We start from the raw sequence: 21,148 nt of genomic DNA on the forward strand, positions 1-21,148 counted from the left end.
CCCGCTGTGAGACGGCGGTGCCGGCTGGGCGGGCCCAAGAGCAGCTGTGGGTGCCCGGCAGCTTCCCCGCGGCGGGCGGAAGGCGGGCGGAAGGCAGGGAGGAAGCGGGGCACTGCGCAGCTGCGGCCGTGAGGCGGCGGGAATGGCGTCCGTGGTGCTGAGCGAGGCGGAGAAGCTGTACATCGTGCACGGCGTGCAGGTACCGGCGGCAGGCGGCGGGGAGTGAGTCGCGCTGGGGAGGGAGGCCGGAGGGAGGGAGCCCTCCACCGCTGTGTGTGGTGGTGAACCTCTGGAGTAGTGATCATCGGAGCACACCGAGCATCGGAACGGGAAGCAGGCTGGGGGCCTGTGGATGTGGATTTGTTTTCACAGAATCCCACAATATGCTGAGTTGGAAGGAGCCCACAAGGATCGTCAAAGTCCGACTCCTAACCCTGCACAGGGCACCCCAAGAATCACACCATGTGCTCGAGAGTGTCAGGAAGATTAATCCACAAACACCAGAGGTTTATGTCCAAAAAGGAGACAGAGGAGTCCTTTTACTTTATTCCAATAAAGGGAGAGGCCATGGGGCATTCTCCTGAGGTCTCTTAAATTTTTGGAGGGCGCAGCCTCCTTTTTATCTTAATTCCCAGCCGCTTGTCCCTTCTCTCTTTCCCATAGGCTGAGGTACTTGAGAGGTACAGATTTCCCGGAACACCTGATACCTGTGATACCTTCCCCCCCCACCCCAATGCATGATCCCTTCTTAATTCTTAACTCTTGTGGAATTCGTGGTGTTTCCTCAGTGTCTCTTCCATCCTTCAGTGGAATCCCTCCCATTGTTTCTGTTATCTCTCAGTGATAGTTTCATCTTATCGGCAGACCCACAGCTTGTTTGTAAAGACAAACCTGTCATTCCTCTCAAGAGCATTGTCCAAATGCTTCTTGAACTTTGCCAGGCTTGCTGTTATGACCACTTCCTTGGGGAGGCTGTTCCAGTGCCTGACCATCCCCTGGGTCAAAACCTTTTCCCAATGTCCAACCTAAACCTCCCCTGTCACAACTTCAGGCCATTTCCTCGGGTCCTGTCGCTGTCCTGTCCTACCGAAGGGAAGAGATCAGTGCCTGCCCCCTCCTCTTCCTCTCGTGAGGAAGCTGCAGACTGCAGTGAGGCCCTCAGTCTCTTCCAGGCTGAACAGACCAAGTGACCTCAGCATCTCCTCTAAAGACCTTCAGGGCCCTTCACCATCTTCATTGCCCTCCTTGGGATGCTCTCTAAGAGCTTAATGTCCTTCTGTCCCCATTTGCTCCTCTTTCCTTGCTCTTCCGTGGCTCTTCGTCAAGTTATTGCCATTGGACAGAGTTTTAGTCTGTAACTTAGTGAGGGAACATGAGTGGACAAAGGAGGAAGAGTCAAGGGTGTCTGAGGAGAAGCCCCAAAGATAGAAGAACTGTATTCTCACTGAAATTTACTGAAAAACAACCTGTTTTTATGGGAGCAAGCCGTGTATTATCAGAGGATGTGTAATACACATTTGTGGAATACAGACAGATCAAAGCATTTGGAAGGCTGGAGTGTAATTTTTGTCTGCCAGGGTCCTAATTACTGATGTAAAACTTGCCTATCCCAGGAAAGATCTGGGTTGTACTAGGTAAAGTACCATTTAAAGTCACGACCTTTACAGTTTTGAAATCTGAAGCTTTCTTTTGGGAATTAGAGGGATTTGGTGCAATTCATACCTGCCTGCAGATTGCTTGTTGCAAGCTGTAAATAAAAGATACAAGTAAAAAAGTATAGTTGGTTCTTTTGTATTCCATGGTGAAGCTACAAGCTGTTGCTTTTATATCCTCTTTACTGCTGAGTTTGGTATAGGAGAAGAAAACTTTAAAGTCACAGAGTTTTTGGTTTGTGGTGAGGTTTTTGGGGTTTTTTTTGTTTATTTATTTTGTTTTGTTTTTACTTTTCATTACTGATTCCCTTAAGTGCAATATATTGATTGTCATACTTAGGAAGACCTTCGTGTAGATGGTCGAGGCTGTGAAGACTACAGATGTGCAGAAGTAGAAACAGATGTTGTATCAAACACAAGTGGATCCGCAAGAGTAAAGCTGGTAGGTAAATTTCTTAGGCATTGGGTACCTTGCTGATGAAATTGCATGTTCATGTGACTAGTTAATCTGAGGCTATTTGTAGGTAGGTGTGTGTGTGTGTAATAGCATGTATTTGTATACCAGCAAGTGAAACCGTGTGATATGGAAATAATGTCAGGATATATAATTAGTTCAGGCTGGTTTGAGCTGGATTTACTGTAAAGTGCCTGGACAGCCTTCAGTCTGAGCAAATCTAATATTTAGTGTTCAAAACTGAAGTTGCTGTTGTGCCCAGTTCCTGGGAGGGGAGGGGCCAAAAATTCCTACTCCTTTCAAATGAAGCAAAACTACTTCTGATGTGGTGACTGTGAAGAAGATAAATGTACTGTGCATCATTATGAAGGTTCTACAGAAAGCTGTTTATAGAACCAAAATGACAGAAGTAGTCTTGGATAGTAAGAATCTTTTTAACCTAGAAAAAGGTAATAAGTATGGTAATTATTTGAAGAATCTTCTTACACTTTATATTGTCCTTCTAAAGCCTTTTGTTTTTTTAAAAAAATGTTATTTTAAGTTCACTCTGATAGAATGATCCAGTAACTGAAAGGTAGAAACGTCAGCTTAACATAGACATTTAAATTAAACAAATAGTTCTGTAATTATAATTCCAGTTGTGTGATGTGTTTTTGTTTTAATAGGGAGAAACTGATATCTTGGTAGGCATAAAAGCTGAAATGGGGACACCGAAGTTGGAGAAACCAGATGAAGGTTACCTGGAATTTTTTGTTGACTGGTTAGTATACTAGAAAAGAATGAAATTGATCTAATATTTCGAATAAATGACTAATCAGGTCTTGCCATTCTTCAGAAATTTATGCCTTCTTTCCACTAACCTCCTCTAGGTTTGAGTAATAGGAATAAGTTATTTTACTGTTTCAGCAGGTGTGAATGTTGAGAAATTTTTTGCTGGTCCTGCAAAGCCATGAGAAGCAAATCTGCAGGACTTAAAGAATGAAAGCAGGTTAAATAAAACAATCCCAAATTGTATAGCATCATTGCAGCTGGAAAAGAGTAATGGTTCATGTACACATGCTTGGAACCAGACTTAATGACTAAAAAATGTCAGCTGTTGATTTTGCCATGATAAAAATAGAGAAAAACCTCTTTCAAAAAAGTAACTTGGAAGAAAAGAATTGACCAATGCAGACTGTACTTTAACTGTACTTAAAGGTTTACTTTGTCTGTGAAAGCAGTGGAAAAAGTTTGAAGTGTGTTTAGTACAAAACTTTTTTTTTGTTTAAAAAAAGAAAAAACCCCAGTGTAAACTCCAGATGCAAAAACTATTTAGAAATTTTAGTTATATATTTATCAGTAAATACATCTTGCATTAACTAAAATGGTGTTTGTTTTTAATCAGATTTCTTGCATTTTGCTACAGATGGACTGTTGTTTATCCTTACAGTCTCTATAGTGTTTCAGTTATAGAAGAAGCTAGAAGAAAACTGAGAACTCTTGTTTTCAGGTTGCTCTGAGATAGCACAGTGACATCTCAGTGTTAGTCTAGACTGTCTGCAGCCTGAGACTACAGTATCCATGTCTGGCAGACTAACCCCAAACTGTTCTTTGTGATTTAAAGTGCTTTGGGGAGCCTCTCATAAAAGCCTTGGCATTGTCAAGTTGGCTGCTTTGCATGTGACATCTCTTTTCATTCTTATTAAAAACAAAAAAATGTTGCTATTCTGACATTAAACCAGTATACCATGAAAAATATCTAAAGGTGTGAGAGGTACTAAGTGTATACCTAATAATCTTTCTGGCCTAATTATCTGTATCTCCCTTAACATTGGTATGTCACATTGTGCAGCCTTATCTAAGACTGTCTCTGTGCATCAGTATGTTCTAGTTAACTGTGGAAACTTAAGCTTTGAAGGAAAGCACTTTTCTGTGAATTGATTGTTTACAATTGCTGTTCAAAAAATGGGAAGATGTTCTTGAATGTGGTCCTGTTGCTAGAACTCATGCATGAAGTGTATTAAATGGTATGTGTTTATTGTTTTGGGTTTTTTCTTTTCTGGTTGTCTCTATATGAAGACAGTCCACTGACAGCAGAGAGATTTCCTTCCTAAAAAAAGTGGTCTGTGGGCATGTGGCAATTCTGTGATGCTTCCTGTGTATGTAAATAGATATTAGAAAAACATCAACTCATTAGATTGTTAGGTTGTATTTTCTGTAATCTGCTTTATGGGATGGGAGGGAGATGTGCATCAATATTGTGTGAGTTGGATCTAGTCAGTTCAGGAAATAGGTAATCTTTAATTTCTGTGACAAGAGGATCCAAGGGCCTGAGCTTTAGAAGAGTGCAGTCAATTGTCACTTCTTGTGGCCCAGGGAAAGGTGTCCTTTAGCTTCCAGAATGACACAGAAGACAAAAAGTGAAGAGGCAGCTTGTTGTCTGTCAAGGGGAACGAGCTGCTGTCAGTACCCTGATGCTTTTCCAGACTGCCACTGGGTGGTAGTAACTGAGCATAATTCAATGCCCTGAATCTACTGGTGAAGTTCCTGAGTGTTCTATTTGGCTTTCATATTGTTGAAGCTAATAATAAAACCTCAGACTGCACTGATTACTGTCTTAAAATGCTTACTTCCCAAAACTTTCATGCTTTCTTTTACTGATTAAAATAATCATTTGCTGGATCATGTGTATAATTGTCTGCTTCAAACTTCTCTTTATTCTGCTCTGAGTCCTTTACTTGAAAGTGTGCTGAGGGGCACACTTAGTCCCATTTTGAGACGGACTTTAATGCAAATCTCTGGAAGGGTTGATTTTTGGGGCACTGATTTGTGATCCTAGAAATTAATTATCATAAAACAAGTCTATGTCCTGTGTGGTATTCTTACTGCCTGTCATCACTGGAGAAGGAATTCATCCTGGCCCTTGATGTTGAAAGACTGCTGTGTCTGCTTTTCTCACATTTGAGTTTTGTGGCTGATCTGATTTATTGCTTTCGAACTGTAAGAAGTAGAAACAACAAGAAAAGCAGACATCTGAATTCCTTGAATGCATCAGATTTTGTTTGTGGAATTAGGGAAGCAAGGAATATATTTGTCCAGATCTGACCATCTGTAGATTACAGTATATTAATGGCCTGAGGAATAGGTGGGAAATGTTTAACTGTTGCAACAGCTTTTGACTGGCAACAGAGGAGTTTTGAAATTCAACACTGATCATTAGAAGTATTGTTATGCTTTAAGGAGGAATCTTAGATTTTTAGGCAATGTGACACTGAAATAATTTTGATAGCCTTGAAAGTTACCTGCTGCTTGGGTGTAGAAATTCTGTACCACTACTAAGCTCTTTCTGTGCTCCATAAGCCAAGTTTTTTTTGTCATTTTCTAGCCTGTTAAGACAACCCCTTTCCAAATTTTGCCCAGTATAAGTTCCTGCAATAGTCTGTAGGCATTAGGTGGCAGTATTTGCCAAACAGTTATAATGATATTCTGCTAACCCTGCTTCTTTATTTCACTTTGATTGCAAGGAAATGAAGTGTTAAAATAATAATGGAATTAAGATGCAGTGAAATGCACAGTGATATTCCAATTGAGTCTTAGGTTTTTTCTACTCACTGTCAAAGAGAGCATCCACTTGTAATCAAAAAATACAACATCTGATAAAACTTTGTGCTTAGAAATAATGATGAGGCATAGATAGAAGTTTGCATAATTCTTGCAACTTGCCATTGGGATTATAATGCTTGCATAACTATGGCTTAAACAGAGTGATCTTGTTAGCTTCCATAAAAGCTGCTCCCATGGATAAATGCTTGTTTAATACAATCTGAAGACCTGCCTCAGCACTGAGTTATACTTAGAAAAGATCCTATCTCATAGAATTGGTGTCTAATAACCCTGAATAATATTGTGTGTCACACTTGCAATGCTTATTCACGTGGCAAATATAGTTTGGACTACTAGATCAGTGCTTAATTGCCAGTAATGTTTCTTTGTATTTTTAAGCATGTGTAGTGCTGTCTGTTTCTAGTAGCAGCAAATAACTTCTATAAAATCCAGTAGTTCTACCTGACATTCTGAGTTTTCATCAACTCTGCAAACAACAAGTTGGGAGAATTACTGAGAGGTAAGGATAATAGTAGATAATTATGTGTAAGCTTATAGATTCTGCAGTACTGTTGGCACAGCTCACTTGATGGTTTAAGTCACACCTTGATAATGGGAATCTTTAGCTCTTTGGTTTTGTTTTTTTTTTTTAAAGGTGAAGGGACTATATTCCAAGACTTAGTTTTCTGCTGTATATTCATATTCCTGGTGTGCTGAGGTTTTGTATCGTCATATAGACACAGAACATACATGAGAAATTTGCCCTGTGAGGTGCCCCACCAGGAGAGTACAGGGCGTGGCCACTACAGATTTTGAACAGACCAAAACTACTTTGGTGTAACTACTTCCTTTGATAAGTTCTCTAATGAGAAAGTAGTTTGGTGGAGGCCTGACTGGTTTATTTTAAAACAAGATTTGCAATTCTGTTTCAGGTCCACTGCTTGAGGATGTTCTTGCCCTCTCTATAAACCAGAGGCTGGGTTTGGAATCTTAGCTCATTATTTTGCTGTATATGCATGTCTGGACATTTCTACTCTATTTTGTTGTTCTTTGGAGGCAAGGCTTTTTTTTCTTTGGTTTTGGGTGGTTTTTGTTTGGTTACTTTGGTTTTGCTTTTTTTGTTTGGGTTGGGTTTTTTTGCCTTTTTTTGTAGGCCTGTTTTCTTTTATTATTAGAAGTTTCTTAGCTGTATACAAGGCCCCAGCACCCAAGACTTTCTTGCATGACTGCTCATAAATAGTTTGTTACACTGAAATCAGGGAAGTGAAAACCACAGACTTTGTGAGATCCCTTCAGGAGAAGATTTTGTTCAGTTGCAGTTCTCCATAAACTGCAGAGAGTAATGACATGCTTTCTTTAAGGGGCTTGATAGCAGACAATACACTCAGTAAAGAAATTACCACTTAGGGTCAGGCAGTCATGTTACTTATAAAAAATTAGTGTTCTGCTTGTCATATCATCATATCTTTCTCTTCATAGCCACTCTTTTAATAATTCAACATTCAACTCTTACTAGGTTGTCTTGGTAGCTGTTGTGAACTTACTACACATGTCCCACTTCTTTTTTTTTTTTTAAAAGAGTTCAGGTGATATGAAGGTGACAGTACTTAAGAAATAGTATCTGAGAGAATTCACCAAATACTACTTTAATTACAATTGGGGAACTGAAGATAGTAGTGGGATTTAGTTAGTATTTGTAACAAAATGTCAGTATATTATCTGCTTCAAAACCTTCTCTTATACAAAATGGAAATCATTCCTGTTCAGATAGGATGTTTATTCTTGTACAGATAAATCCTTAGAGACTTTTAATGCTTTTTATTTAAGAAATATTATTTGGGTATTTTCTGCTTCAAAATTGAAAGTATTCTTTTCTTTCTTTGTCTAGTTCTTCAAATTCTCCTGAGTTGGAAGGCCGGGGAGGAGAAGAACTTGGCACAGATATAGCAAATACACTGTACAGAGTATTCAGCTGTGAGAACAGTGTAGACTTGAAATCCCTTTGTATTAATCCCAAGGAGCACTGCTGGGTTCTCTATGTGGACGTATTGGTAAGTACAGAAATTAAAACTAAGATTCAGCAAAATGTTTCTAAGGCAGAGACTGACTTAGCATAACCTTCTGTATTTTCTTATTAAAAATAAAGCTTCTCATAATGTGATGTAATGTATCACAGGATGGATGGCAGTTTTCTTGTGAATAGTAGTTAATCACTAATTTCAGCTTGCTCTTTTTTTACTCTTCTTGTTGCTTCTCTTCCACTGCAGAACTAATAAAAGATTGAATACTCTGAATCTGTCTCAGGTAAAAATCAGTGATCTTATACTGACAAGGAAATTGCCACTAAAGAAGGGTAAACTTCTATTCCAAGCTAGATGTAACAGCAAATATATTTTTCAAGTAAATGTAAATTATCATGGGTGTATGTTAGCCCTAACAAAAGTGTCCATCTGTCTGGTTCTTTGTACTCTTACCACTCCTAATTCACTAAACTAAAATAGAAACTTTTTTAGCAAAAGCTAGCTTTAGCCTAGGTGCTTTTTGATGAAAGTTGTATACATGTATTTAAGGTAGAAGATAAACTGAACATTTGTTCCCATGACAATAATGGAAACTGAATTTTATGCGTACAAATCTGATGCGTGCAGCAGCTCAATTTCCAAAATATGCCACATTTAAAGCATTCTGTCATGGGAATTTCAACAGGAGTCTGCAAGTGAGACTCTCCTGAATGTTATTTCCAATTCTTATTGGTCCAAAGTTGAGTTTCTGTTTGTCAAATTTGGAAATGAAAATATGGTAAGGGATCCTACAGCAATCCATTAGGGTCTGTGAAATAATGTGCAAAATGTTAAGCTGTATGGCCAGAAAATTAAATACAGGGTTTTGTTGAACAAAACAGGACCATTTAGACTGAGACCTAAATAAATGTGAAAAATATGAAATGTGAAATGAAAATTAGTTCACTAGGTGTTTAAAAAGCAGTAGCATTAGCGTAATTATAGTAGATATGGTCTGAGAGTCCAGCTACAAAATGATGGAATATGTACCTCTGCTGAGTGCTTTAACAGCCTGAGCCACTGGCTTATTACAGCTTGGTGTGGTTTAATGGAGAATGAAGTGTTAGTTCTGAGAAATCACATTGGGGCCTTTAGTTACTAGGTAATTACAAGCAGAGATACAGAATATTAAATGCTGTGCTTATTTAAGCAACATGCTGCTTAACATTGCATAGGCACTGCACAAACAACGACTTGCATAAAGCTGTCTGCTTCTGTGTGTGTATATATGTGTATAAATATATATTTATATATACACTGTTCTGTATAGCTTTTGTTTGAGATATAGCTGGTTGTTATCTGATTCTTCCTGGACAGATTTGTTGGTTGTCCACAGTCACAGAGAAAAAACAGTCTCTGTGTTTCATGCTGCTAGCTGTATCAAAGAAGTATCAGAATTATGAACATCAGGCCTATGTTATGTGAGGAATTTTACATTTAGCTCTTTTTACAGTGCCAATAAAGAATCAGTTGCAGGTTCATAATTACAACTCTAAACTTGATGAGTCTTTTTAATGTTATGTTCTGCAGGGATTTTGTGTGTGAGCCATTGAAGAGCTGTTGGTACAGCTAGAACAAGATACTGTAAACATTTCTCTCTTACTCTGTTCCACCCCCACCTTTTTTTTTTCTACTTCAGGCCTCTGTATTTTCACATTTTTGACATATTTGTAATATTTCCTTTCCTAAACTGTAGACATGTATATTACATGTGATAGTGTATACCTAATGTAGGTATTTGACACCTACAGATTTTCCTGAAGCTGCTGTTGCTGAATCATTCCTATAGAATTATACTTTTTATAGGGTGTGGTGTAAGGATGACACTTGGGCTAATGTGGGGAGCAACTCACATTATTAGTCATTTGAGGGAGACAGATTCTGAGTATAAAGACAACACTCACAGGGAGTCCTTTGGGTGATGCTTTCCTTCAGAATTCCTGGAAATTATTTACACTGGTGTTTGTGTTGCATAGTTAAATTGGAGGGAAAATAAGCCTGAAATCTGCGGTAAGGCTGAAAATACTGGTACCTTGCAATCAGGTGTGAAGGTACTTGTCTGGAAGTCTCTCATTTCAAAAGGCAAAGATCCAGAAAGAGTGTTATGAGCTTGGACTACTCCATTGCTACGCAATTTAGCCACATGCACTTCAATTGCAGCATCTATATTCAGCTCCTGTGTGTAAACAAAATCTGACACATGCAGCCTCAAAAGAGGAAACAGCGTGTCTTGTAGTCATGCAGCTTTATCAATTAAAAACATCTCTCCAATATTTTCAACTGGTCAGTGTACTTGGGACATGCTATAATTCTGTACAGTCAGACTGGAAAAAAATAACTTTGACCATGCACCCCACAAAGATGCAAACATACGGACAAATTGAGATACACGTGTCAAAGGTTGAGAATATATACCTTGACCTTTCAGAGTATATGCATTCTTTCTTAATAATGGAAGGTGTTCCAATAGTAGCTTATCAACATGCAGTACCACAAAGGCCTGTTCTCACCCTCTCTGTGTTTCCCTCAATTTCTTTCCTTTTCTAAGCAAGCTATTGATGTCAGAAGTAAGGTTTTAGACATTTTTGAGTGGCTATTGATATGTATGTATAGCCTTCTCCCCATAATTTGCCCCAGTGCCTGCTGGGCTAAGCAAGGAGAGTCAAAGTGTGCAGTCTCTTATCATTCCCTACCCAGTCACAGCAGACTGTGTGTCAGGAGGACAGGGTACATTAGGTTCTCTTGAAATTTTTGCAATTCACTACTGAGCACCTTCCAGGACTTCCTCATGTTTTCTGTTTCCCCTCCTGCCCCCAGTCTGATTAAAGAGCAGTTAGGTATCTCTACTTTTGGAGGAAAAGCTTCTCTGAATAAGGTGAGGTCTACAATGTGTTATCTTTTCTTTCCTATAACTTTTTCAGTTGCATATCAGTAAATTAAAAGCAGACAAGACCTCTCTGCTTCCCATAACTCACAGTTGTGCAGGGGCTTTCTTAGTCCTAAAAATAACTAAATAAATGGGGGGGGGGATGTCAGTACAAGGTGCTTCAGCTGAGAAAAGTGTTGATTTCTTTGTGGAGGAATTGTTGCACCATGCTCTGTGCAGGCAGTGTTCCTTGCCTCTAGGAGCCACTGTAGTACAGATAAGGCTTTAGAACAGCAGCCTGAACACAAAGCCTAGCAACAGTGCAGGCACATCCCATTACTGTGTTTTAATAACAAAGATATTGTGGGGCTTATTGTGTTACCAAGTAAAATCCAATAATGACTGAAAGGGGCAAGTTAACCTCTCTGTATCCAGCAGCTGCTTGCAAAGAAGTAATATGATCACCTTTGTATTTAGCTTTTTATCCCAACTTTTTGTCATTGTTTTTACACTATTCAGTCTGTCTTCATAAAAAGTAACTGTCTTTACAGAATATCTTGTTTATGATATTCTCCCTGTGCAGGAGTTTATCTTATTTTTAAATAAATTTTGAAGAACAATCAATGCAATCAGGATTGCAAAAGGTATTTTGCTCTCGTCATACAGCATACGTTGATGTAACAGAGAAGCATCCATATGTTCTTGCTGAAGTAGTTCCAAAGGTCTAGTATATGTGTGTGTTCTCATAAAACAGTAGTGGCAGCTGAGAGCTGAGCTTGTCAGAGAAGTGACAGTAGGCTATGGACAGACACATCCCTGACTTGCCTGGCAGCCTGCAGAAGGTATTAGTGGTTTTGGGAGCCCTCCCTTGTTACCTTGTATGCAGTGCTGCTTTTCCCTTTGACTGTTCTCCTGATCTTCATGGGAAGAAGCTGAGCTAGGCTCCCTCCACACACTTCACTTGTTGATAACACTCATTTGAAATAGACTTTGACATCAGGCTCTCCTCAGATCACTTTCAGCCACGAGACAAACCTGACGATGACTCTTTCCCACAAAGAGAATAAATCATGATGTGCCTTCATAACTACACCTTATATAACTAGCTTTCCACACCATGTTCTTGGTGGCAGTGTGTGTTTCTTCTGTGAAAGCAGTTCTCCCAGTTGGTTTTGTCCATCTGATATTTAAAAAAAGGCTCCTCTTTGAAATGAAATATAGAAAATTGATTGGCTTAATTTAACACTGAAGAATTAATGTGATGGGTTTATAAAGGCTATTCTGGTCATAGACTAGTTCAGAACCTTAGCACAAGATAATAAGAACAGTGGTGGTTTCATTTCAGCTTCTATTATTAAATTTTATCATTAATTTTATTATGAAGTGCATTAACTCTTCTATTTTGCATGTATAATACAGTTAGCTGAAATCTTAATTTCCTATCTGTTTCTTTTCACAGATAGGCTTTAAAGACAACTTTGTTTTTTAAAAACCTGTTCTGGTAATTAATTTTCTTCCTTTTCAAGTAGATTTAAATAAAATAAAGGCTTCATTTAAAGGACCTTAGCCTGATTTTCTTTTAAAGAGATTCTTCTTTTCCTCCCCAGTTATTAGAATGTGGTGGGAACATCTTTGATGCAATCTCTATCGCAGTGAAGGCAGCTCTCTTTAACACAAGGTAAAGCACAGATCTTATTTCACGTGGGTGGAAGTGGCATGGGAAGTGGAAGAGAAGTACTCTCTGTGAGCAAAGCATTTTTAATGCTTAATTATTTAAATAGGAAGTACCCAAGACAATTTGCATGCAGATATAAGGCAGTCATTTGCATGCAAGTAACATGAACTAATGTTATTTTAAATCAGTTTCTAATGATCAGGTGTCATATTACCTCTTATGCACAATCATGCTCACAATATAACTTCTGTTGTAGCCAGATCCAGAAAAAATAGTCTTGACCCTGTGGGTTTGTAGCAGGTAGTTGGAGGCCTTAGTGTTGATGCCTTGTGGGTTTTAAATAAGATTTACTGGTATGTGATCTTCCTGAATAAGAAGCCCTCTGTCAGTGTGACTACTGATTTGTAACTAGCCCTGATTTTCCACTCTTGATTTTGGTCTCATTAACTGTCAGCCTAGATTTCTTTTTAAAATTAAGAGGAAAAATGTGATAGTGAGAGATTGTGGGGGGGTAGGAGACAATGTGTCTATAAAATAACTTGCCCCATGCATCTTAATTCAAAGAATGGAAAAGTAAAATCTGTAGAATGAATGATACAAGTCTTCTGTGCATGTTTTTAATGAGATTTACTACTATTTTTTTCTATTGCTTTTATCTTTGCTTATCTGTAGGTGAAAGGGAGTACAGAGTTTTGTAGCACCCTTGAGAAAAACAACCTAGTGAATAGCTTTGCTAAATAACTTACATGGCAAAAATAGCTGGTAGAGGTGCAAAACCTAGTCTTCTACAAACAAATGTTTTAAAAGTGGATCACAAATTGTTCTTCAGCATTAAATTAGAGAACTGCTAAAGTCATTAGTGTAGTTCTGGCTTACTTAACAGGGAATCAAAGGCACAGTACTAGATCTGGAAAAGTATGCACAGAAAGAAGAGGAAAATATATTTTTGAAGACAGGCAGTATATCAGGTTATAAACACTTTCAAAGGGATAAGGGGAGACTCATCCATCTGAGACTAGAAGTTGTATGTGTTGCTGAGAAATTTCTCATGTTAATCAAGTTCTCAGCAGTAACTTTTAACAGTAGATTGTTTTTATAACATTAAGAAATACTTTTAGAAATGTAATGGCTCACAAAGGAGTTTGCAATACAGTAAAAAGAAGAAATGCCTGTAATTCTGTGTGTGAGTTGCCAGGATGCAGAAGTCATATAGTTAAAACAGTTGCTACCATGTGAGTTGTTTTGCAGATCCACAGCTCATACTTTATTTATAAGATAACTAGGGCTTTTTTCTTACTTTGACCAGAAGAGAGACGAACATATAAAAAGTAATGAATTAAATAAGTGAATGAAAGAAAAGCTGTTGCTCTGGGAACAAGGACAACACGTTGGAGGGTGTAATTATTTTAATGTTTCTTACTTAATTTTATTTCTCTGACAGCTGTGTCCTTTATATAATCTTTAAACTGTGGGCAAACATCTCAGGTCATGTATCATTTCGAAATGTGGTACAGTATGACACAGCCTGTTGATTTTATACCTTTGAAAACCCTAATTGATTTGAGCAGGGAATGCTAGTACAGCTCATCTCATACAAGCTCAGAAGGTCAGGTGGTGAAATTCAAAGTGACAACCTGCTGTCCTCATTCACTATTACTCTCCCCTTCCCTTTGTAGCTACTGGGTTTTCTCTGGATTGACACAAGGTTGTTTAAGAGTAGCTGCCTGTTCTCCATAAAATATTTTTCTCCAAACAGGACAAGATGTCAGTTTGAAGATTGCTTCAGATTAAGTGTTCTGAACTGTGTTCGACATCTGTCCCTCTTTGACTCTTACTTGCTTTTCCTACTTTGTTTACAACCAGGTTTTTGTTCTAAATGTTTTCAGATCTTTGCCAGCCTTGACTAGAGCATTGGAACAAAGAGCAGGGAGCTCAAGCTGCTGTTGTTTCTTTGAAGCTACAAAACTTCAGATATTCAGATAGGCATTTGAAAACTTCAGCTTCAATTTAAAATCTTGCTCTGAGCATTTTTGTAATATCTGTGGACACATTTTGCTTTAGAGCTAAGTAAATCCAACATCACAACTTAAGGAATTTTGCGCAAGACTTACGGGATTAAAATCCTTTGAATGCCTGACTTGACTTGTTCTCTCCCCTTCAGGCATGGAGCAGTGACAATAGAACTGGTTTAGGGGGAATATTTACTCCTCTCAGTTTTGTTTTGTTCATCTAAAAAACTACAATCAAGATCATGTGTACAAGATAGCAGATACCAGATTTCCTTCAGCATGTCTCCCAGATGTTTAAGGATCAATTTATTAATGATGGAAGTAGATACTGCAAAATTTGCAGTTAGCAACTGTGTCAGGACATTAAACTTGGTCCTGTGGCATGTGCCTACTTGAAACCAAGGCTGCAGAAAATGGATAAGTTACAAAAACGACAAAGTTTATAACACAACAGCCTTGCAAATACCAAGGTTTTTGCTGCACAGCATGGTAGAGGCAGAACTGATGCCTGCCTGGAAGGGTGGGACTGGTTTTGCATTTGTGAAATCTGGATCTGCACACACAGAAAAGAGCACTGTTTGTTACATGACTGAGCCTTGCTGTACAGATCTCTGCCCTGATTAGTTGCAGGAATCAAAATAGAAAAATAAAAGTTGCAAAGTAAACATGTACAGCTATTTCTTAAAATAAATCTTCACAAACAGGGAGAGGAGATCTACAGTGCTCTGGAAAAGCTTTGTACTGCATTCACTTTGCAGAGTTTTTGTGTCCATATACCCCCTTTTTATGCAACTGTGATGCTTGTGTCTGATCTTTTTGCCTTTTCAGTATTTCTAATTTACACCTCTCATCTGTTCTTGGCCAAAAAAGCTCCTTGCAGGCATTTTTCACATATTAATTCTGGCAACTTTTTCTTGCAGACCAAACACTGCTCTGGTTTCAAAGCAATTTTAGGTTGGAGTTAAAAATTGCTTAATCTCATAGATTTTCCTAAAATTTTGCTTTGTTTTTTAAACACTCCTCTGGCACATATACCTCTTGCTTGACTAGGCTGTTGTCCAGTGTTGTCCATTGTCCTGTGTAGCTTGAGGGTTAGTCACCTTGTGACTTTATTCCATCAACTTCTAATGGAATATTTTAAACTTGAAAATAGGCTTTGATGCATTTCTAATGAGTTGGAAAACACTTGGAGTTTCATTTCCGGAAAAAGCGCACATCACAATTGTTCTGCTTAAAGTCTTAGTTTTGGGTTGGCTCAGGCCAGTGTGCTGGTAGGGAATTTGTTGTCACTGGAGCAGGGTTAGCTGTTTTGAAGTACTTGCCACTACGACTTCTAGCCACAAATAACTAAAATACTCTTCCAGGGATGAAGCAAAATCACTTTGTGTTGGTGGGGGGAAATGTTCATTAAATCAGTCCCCATTTCCTCCTTTTTTGAAAGAAGAGATTTGTTACAGAGGGCATAAAAGAATGTAACCTCCAGACTTTAGTTATAAAACACAGTGCTACTCTAAAAGCACTAACATAAAACCAGATTGTGGTTACTGAAGTTCGCTGTCTTGGGACATCTTGAAATATTTTATTTTCAGGTGCAAACGTGTGAAAGAGAGAGTAGTGTGGGTGAGCTCTGTGTGTGTTTTACTGGCCAGTAATGCCAAGTCTCTCAGGCAGTACTCCATCCTAGCAGGCACTAAAATGGATAAATGAACACGTATAAGATGCTGACATTCTTGGCAGCCTGAGATACTATCTTCTACTAAATTGTTTTAAATTACTTTATTCATTATGCTAAGGAAACTGCCTTAAATCATCCCATAAAACTTCCATTAGTGGCTATCACAACTACAATATATGTACAACTGATAAGGAGCCTGTCTAGCTCATTTGTGAGAGAGCTCATCATTCACAACTGAGAAGAAAACATTTCTTGGATTTCTGCCTGGGTTTTCACCACTGCTTCATCCTGATATGTTATATATTGCTTGTATATCTGCCCTTAGAACAGTAGAGTATCTTGCCAATCTTCTCATCTTACTAGAGAAAGAGTCTTACTAATGTCACCATTTCACCCCAAATCTCTTTAGCTGGTGCTATTCTTTCCTGAACAGCTTTATTACTTCTGTTTGCTACTGATGCCACACCTTTGCCAAGCAATGCAACTGATGTAATCCTGACAACTTTACTGTTGTCTGCAAGGTTGGGAGCCACAGAACAAAAGAATTCGGTCTTGGTAATCGGTCTCCTGTACGTCTGTGACATTCCTGTACATATAAAGAATTGTTCAGAACTGATTTGTGCAAGTTCCAAGCATATTTCTCCCCATGTAGTAGTGTAAAAAAACAGCTCAAATTTTAACTGTTTGGATGATGTAAATATGGTGATCTTATCCTAAATATCTTCCCACTTACAGTGTTTTCTTTGTAGTCTCAGGGAGTGAGTTGTTAGAACTTCGATCACATTCTGTACTGTTCTTCTAAACATTTTGCCTCATTTGGAAGAACAGGGGCTTCCTGGAATTGTGACTGTATAACAGCTGTATTTGTTATCTGTTCTGGCAATGACTCTGCACCTTTTGTTTCCACAGAATACCCAAAGTGCGTGTTCTGGAGGATGAAGAAGGCACCAAAGAGATTGAGCTGTCTGATGACCCTTATGATTGTATTCGAGTCATCGTAGATGAGGTGCCCTGTATTGTCACACTAAGCAAAGTAAGCATGACAAATTTCTGACTTTCTGCCTAACAACTCCAGTTTCTGATAATTTCACCTGCCATTTATTTTTTCCCTAGAGGTAAAATTGGAGTTGCCGAAATGGTCAGTGTCCGCTATGTATATATTTGTTTGTCTTTGGCCTCCTAATTAAGAACTTTTACTGAATAACGGGTTCTTTTGCACCTCTGACTTGTAGGTTTCTACTTGATGCATTCTTAAAATGCCTCTTTTTGCAAGCAGAGGAGTTGTTTATTATTTTTCATCTGCTCTTTGCTGAAGATCCAGAGCAGCTGATATGTCAGTATGTTAAAATGAGAGGTCACTGTGTTCAGGACTGGAGATTGTGTGATCTGCCTGGAGTTATATGCTGAGTATTTGTTGCTGAGGACAGAACTCCATTTTCATGGGTGCAGTACCATCCCTTTCCATTCAAACAGGTTTTTGTCTTCCATATATAGCACACAGCTAACACAGTTGATTTTATGGATGCTGCATTTTCCATTGCAAATGTTAGTGATTGGCTTAGGTACCTGAAAGTTTGCTTGGCATTTCTTTTAAGCAAATTACATAAATTGTAGAGGGGCCATTGCTGAAAAGAAGACTCACCTGAGTCTTGGCATGTGTAATTTTCAGGTAGAGGGGAGCAAAGTCTGTACTTAGAGTTGCAGGGAAAGGTGAATATGGAGTTTCGTACAGATGAAAGTATGGTAGAAAGGAAAACAGAGAGAAATGGTGACAAGCTTATCTCATCTCTGTTGTTTATGTACCCATAGTCTGGGCTCAGAGGCTGTTTAAATCCTGTGCTATCAAGTCAGTCTCTGTTTCCAGAGGCCGCTTGATTTTAGGATGGGAGGCTGTAGATAAGTAACAAAGCCACCACTCAGTTTGATTTCTCAATGGGGGAGCTTTGAGAACTGCAAACTAATGCATTGTTTTGTCACTAACTTGCAGATTGGATATAGGCACGTGGTGGATGCTACCCTACAGGAAGAAGCCTGTTCTTTGGCAAGCTTGCTTATTTCAGTGACCAGTAAAGGTGCCATCACTTCTATGAAGAAAGTGGGGAAAGGTAGCCTGGATCCTGAGAGTATTTTTGAAATGATGGAGGTAAGGAATGTTGAGCAGTTGACTGTCTTGGATGATACTGGATGAACTGGAGCTTGGGTGTACAGAAGGCTTCAGTAAGGACTTTTAGAGCAGAGACCTTGCTGCTTTGCTTTGGTGCACAAGGGACTTTGTGAAGGTCACAGGCAGTTTCTTTGAAACAGATTCTAATGTGAGTGGACACTGTCTAAAACTTCTAGATACCTGAAATGTGTGGTACTTAACGTTAGTTTCAGGCAAGTACTTCACAGCTGTAAGACAGTAAAGCTTCAGCTGAGAAACTTTGAGGGTATTTTTAAAGAACGTGATCAGTCTTTTATTGTTTCTTTTAAAGACTGAAAGAGCAAAACTTTTAACATGGCAAAGTCCCTATAAGAGTAGAGATGGTGTTTGGAATTGGTGGTGCATTGTGTTCTAGCACAACTCATTTGTTTTATGATAGGCTTGCTGTTCTCATTTTACTGTTGTTTTTCTTTGCTTCCTTATTGAGTTTACAATCTGTCCCTCCTTCATAAAAATACTAATGTCCGGATATTGTCCACATTCATATAATATCTATTTTAAACCCTTCTTCGGGCTCTTAAATCTGTTCTCCAGTGTAAATTCTCATGCTTGAGTTTGGCCTTGAGCATGAGACAGAAGTGGGTTTTGAACTTGAAAGTAAGAATGAAAATGAGATACTTCAAGCTGGCTCTGTTTCCTAGAGACACAGGGGTAATTTCTGCATGGCTCTAGTGAGGAATGCTTGTCGGAGTTGGAAGCCAAGTTTGACAACAGTTGGTCTCAAGCAGGAATTACTGAGTATATGGCACTTGATTGTGTCATGATGTCCATCCAGAGTACTAATCCCAATGGTTCCAGTGGGCTTTTTATTTGCTTTCAAATATGCCTTTTATACCCCTTACCTGGGTAGAGAGGTGTTATCTTTAATTCCTCTGCAGGAGTGAGAGATAAAGCTGATGACAAAAAACTCCAAATGTTTTCTGCAAGGTCAGACATTGTCTGTTGCAATTTTGATTAGGATATCAAGAAAAACAAAAAGGCCTGGGAATGCCCAGTGGAGGAGCTAGGTAACCTATGTCTGACACCTCTGTTCCCAAGTGATTTGGTTCTGCACAGTTCCCACTCACTTTGACCTGGGGTCAGTGATGCTGTCCTACATTTGAGGAGAAGAAAGTGTATCAGCCCTCTGGACTGCTGCAGTGGTCTTTGTGCCAGTGCAGAGCTGTAACAGTTCTTGTTCTTGTGGCCCCTCTTTGTGTAGCATGACTCATGGTGTCTATGATTTACAGCTACCCTTCTGCAGCAAAGTTCTTCCCAAATTTCCTTTGGTACCACTGGCCGTATTCTGGCGCCTGGCTCTTCAGTTTAAAATGTAGCTTATTTTCAGCCTTGTGCGTGGTTTCAGGAGGTGAAACAGAGTTTTGTGTCAGCTGTGTGGCAGGCCTAGGCTTTGCTGCATAGATCAGGAGCCAATAAACTCATTTTAATATAATCTGCCTTTGGCTCTCTAGGGATGGGTGGGATTAGGGATTTACAGAGACCCTGGGAAAGCTCCAATGGCCACCACTGCCTGAAGATCTTTATTTCACCACTGCCCAATGTTTCTCTGCCCTCTACCTTGCACAGTATACTTGGGCATGTGGGATGAGTGGAGGTCAGCACTGGAGCTAATCCTGTTTGGTTTTCACTGCTGGAGTTTATTTCTGTAAAGAAAACATTCTGTTAACTCCTTTAAGGTCCTTGGACAGGACAGAATTACACATCATATGAACGATCTGCCCACAGAGTGATTTGGTGGTGCAGCCAGTGTTCATTTTGGGCTTCTCTGGCCACAGGACAGGGTGTTCAGCTGGTCTAATTCAGTCTACTGATTCTGAGCACATTCAGAAGAGTCTACTTAACTTTAGTAGGCTTCTTTGCTGGTTAGGTGTCTCTTGTCCTCTGGCAGCTAGAATATTGCTTCATGCTCTTTGTGCTGGCTAATTTGAATGTGTGCTCGTGCCTGATGTGAATTTAATTTGTATTCCTGAGTGATCCAGTGATGTGCAGATTTGGTACTAATGATTGTGGAATGCTTCTCTGATGAATGAGAGCACTGCCTTTGTGTGTACATTTTTCCAAAACTTAATCAATTTAAAATGAAACTTTCACCACCATTATTTTTCTAAATTAAAAGCATATTTTATGATACCAGCTGGTGTATATGAATCATCAAAGAGAAAATATTTGTCAAAAGGAAGTGTTCCATAAGAGTTGTCTTCCTGTAAATAAGCATATGTCTCAGGTTTGTTTTGCTTTCTTTGCTTTGCAGACAGGACAAAGAGTAGGCAAGTCACTTCACATAGCCCTTCAGAAGATTTTGGATGAAGAAGAGAATTTGGGGACTTCACGACCAAAAGTTGGATTTCTAGGATGACTTTTTATTAAATATTCAAAACTGTTTTTAATTGATTTTGCAATCTTGTCAGTTTGTATATAAAGAAAAGAGTTGGGGTTTTTTTTTTATTGTTCCAGTAGAGCCATCCTCCTGGCTAAGAGGCTTTCGAAATGTTACTAAACATAAAGCAAGCTTGTTCAATACAGTTAAATGCAAATAAGCAAATTTGAGGTGCTTTCAATACGGGTAATTGCTGGCACCTAGGAAGTGCAGAAGCAGCAGTTGATGCTGTTACCTGGGAAGTGCTTGAGTCTGTTTTCCAGAGTGACTGGTGTACTTTCCATGTAATTCTGTTTGTATGTGTTTCGCTTCTGTAAGCCAGCTGTCATGTTCTAGAATGCCTATGGGGCTGTCTTCAGTGCAGCACAAATGAGAGCAGCACGAGGTGGAAATCTTCCTGCAAATTACCTTACTATTCCCTGAATAAAGTGTGGTTAGATTTTACCATAGATGCAACATGGTCCCAAGTTCCCAATTCATATTTTAAACCAAGATTTGTCTACAGCTGCCTCACAAGGGGGAAGCAGGGGGGCAGGGACTGAGCTATTCTCTTCGGTGACCAGTGACAAGACTTGAGGGAACAGCCTGAAGCTGA

The 21,148-nt window shown here is 39.1% G+C and overlaps 1 protein-coding gene across 1 annotated transcript; it reads left to right on the forward strand.

Annotated features, from left to right (window-relative positions):
* Positions 1-10: 10 nt before the first annotated feature.
* EXOSC7 (exosome component 7) lies at positions 11-21,002 on the forward strand. Its single transcript, XM_015617517.2, has 8 exons — positions 11-199; positions 1,993-2,094; positions 2,772-2,866; positions 7,577-7,739; positions 12,222-12,292; positions 16,883-17,006; positions 17,961-18,116; positions 20,428-21,002. Exons 1-8 carry the CDS (start codon positions 143-145, stop codon positions 20,530-20,532), a joined length of 873 nt encoding a protein of 290 aa, XP_015473003.1. The 5' UTR covers positions 11-142; the 3' UTR covers positions 20,533-21,002.
* Positions 21,003-21,148: the final 146 nt, after the last annotated feature.

This window comes from Parus major, chromosome 2 (assembly GCF_001522545.3).
Source record: "Parus major isolate Abel chromosome 2, Parus_major1.1, whole genome shotgun sequence".
Classification (NCBI taxonomy): domain Eukaryota; kingdom Metazoa; phylum Chordata; class Aves; order Passeriformes; family Paridae; genus Parus; species Parus major.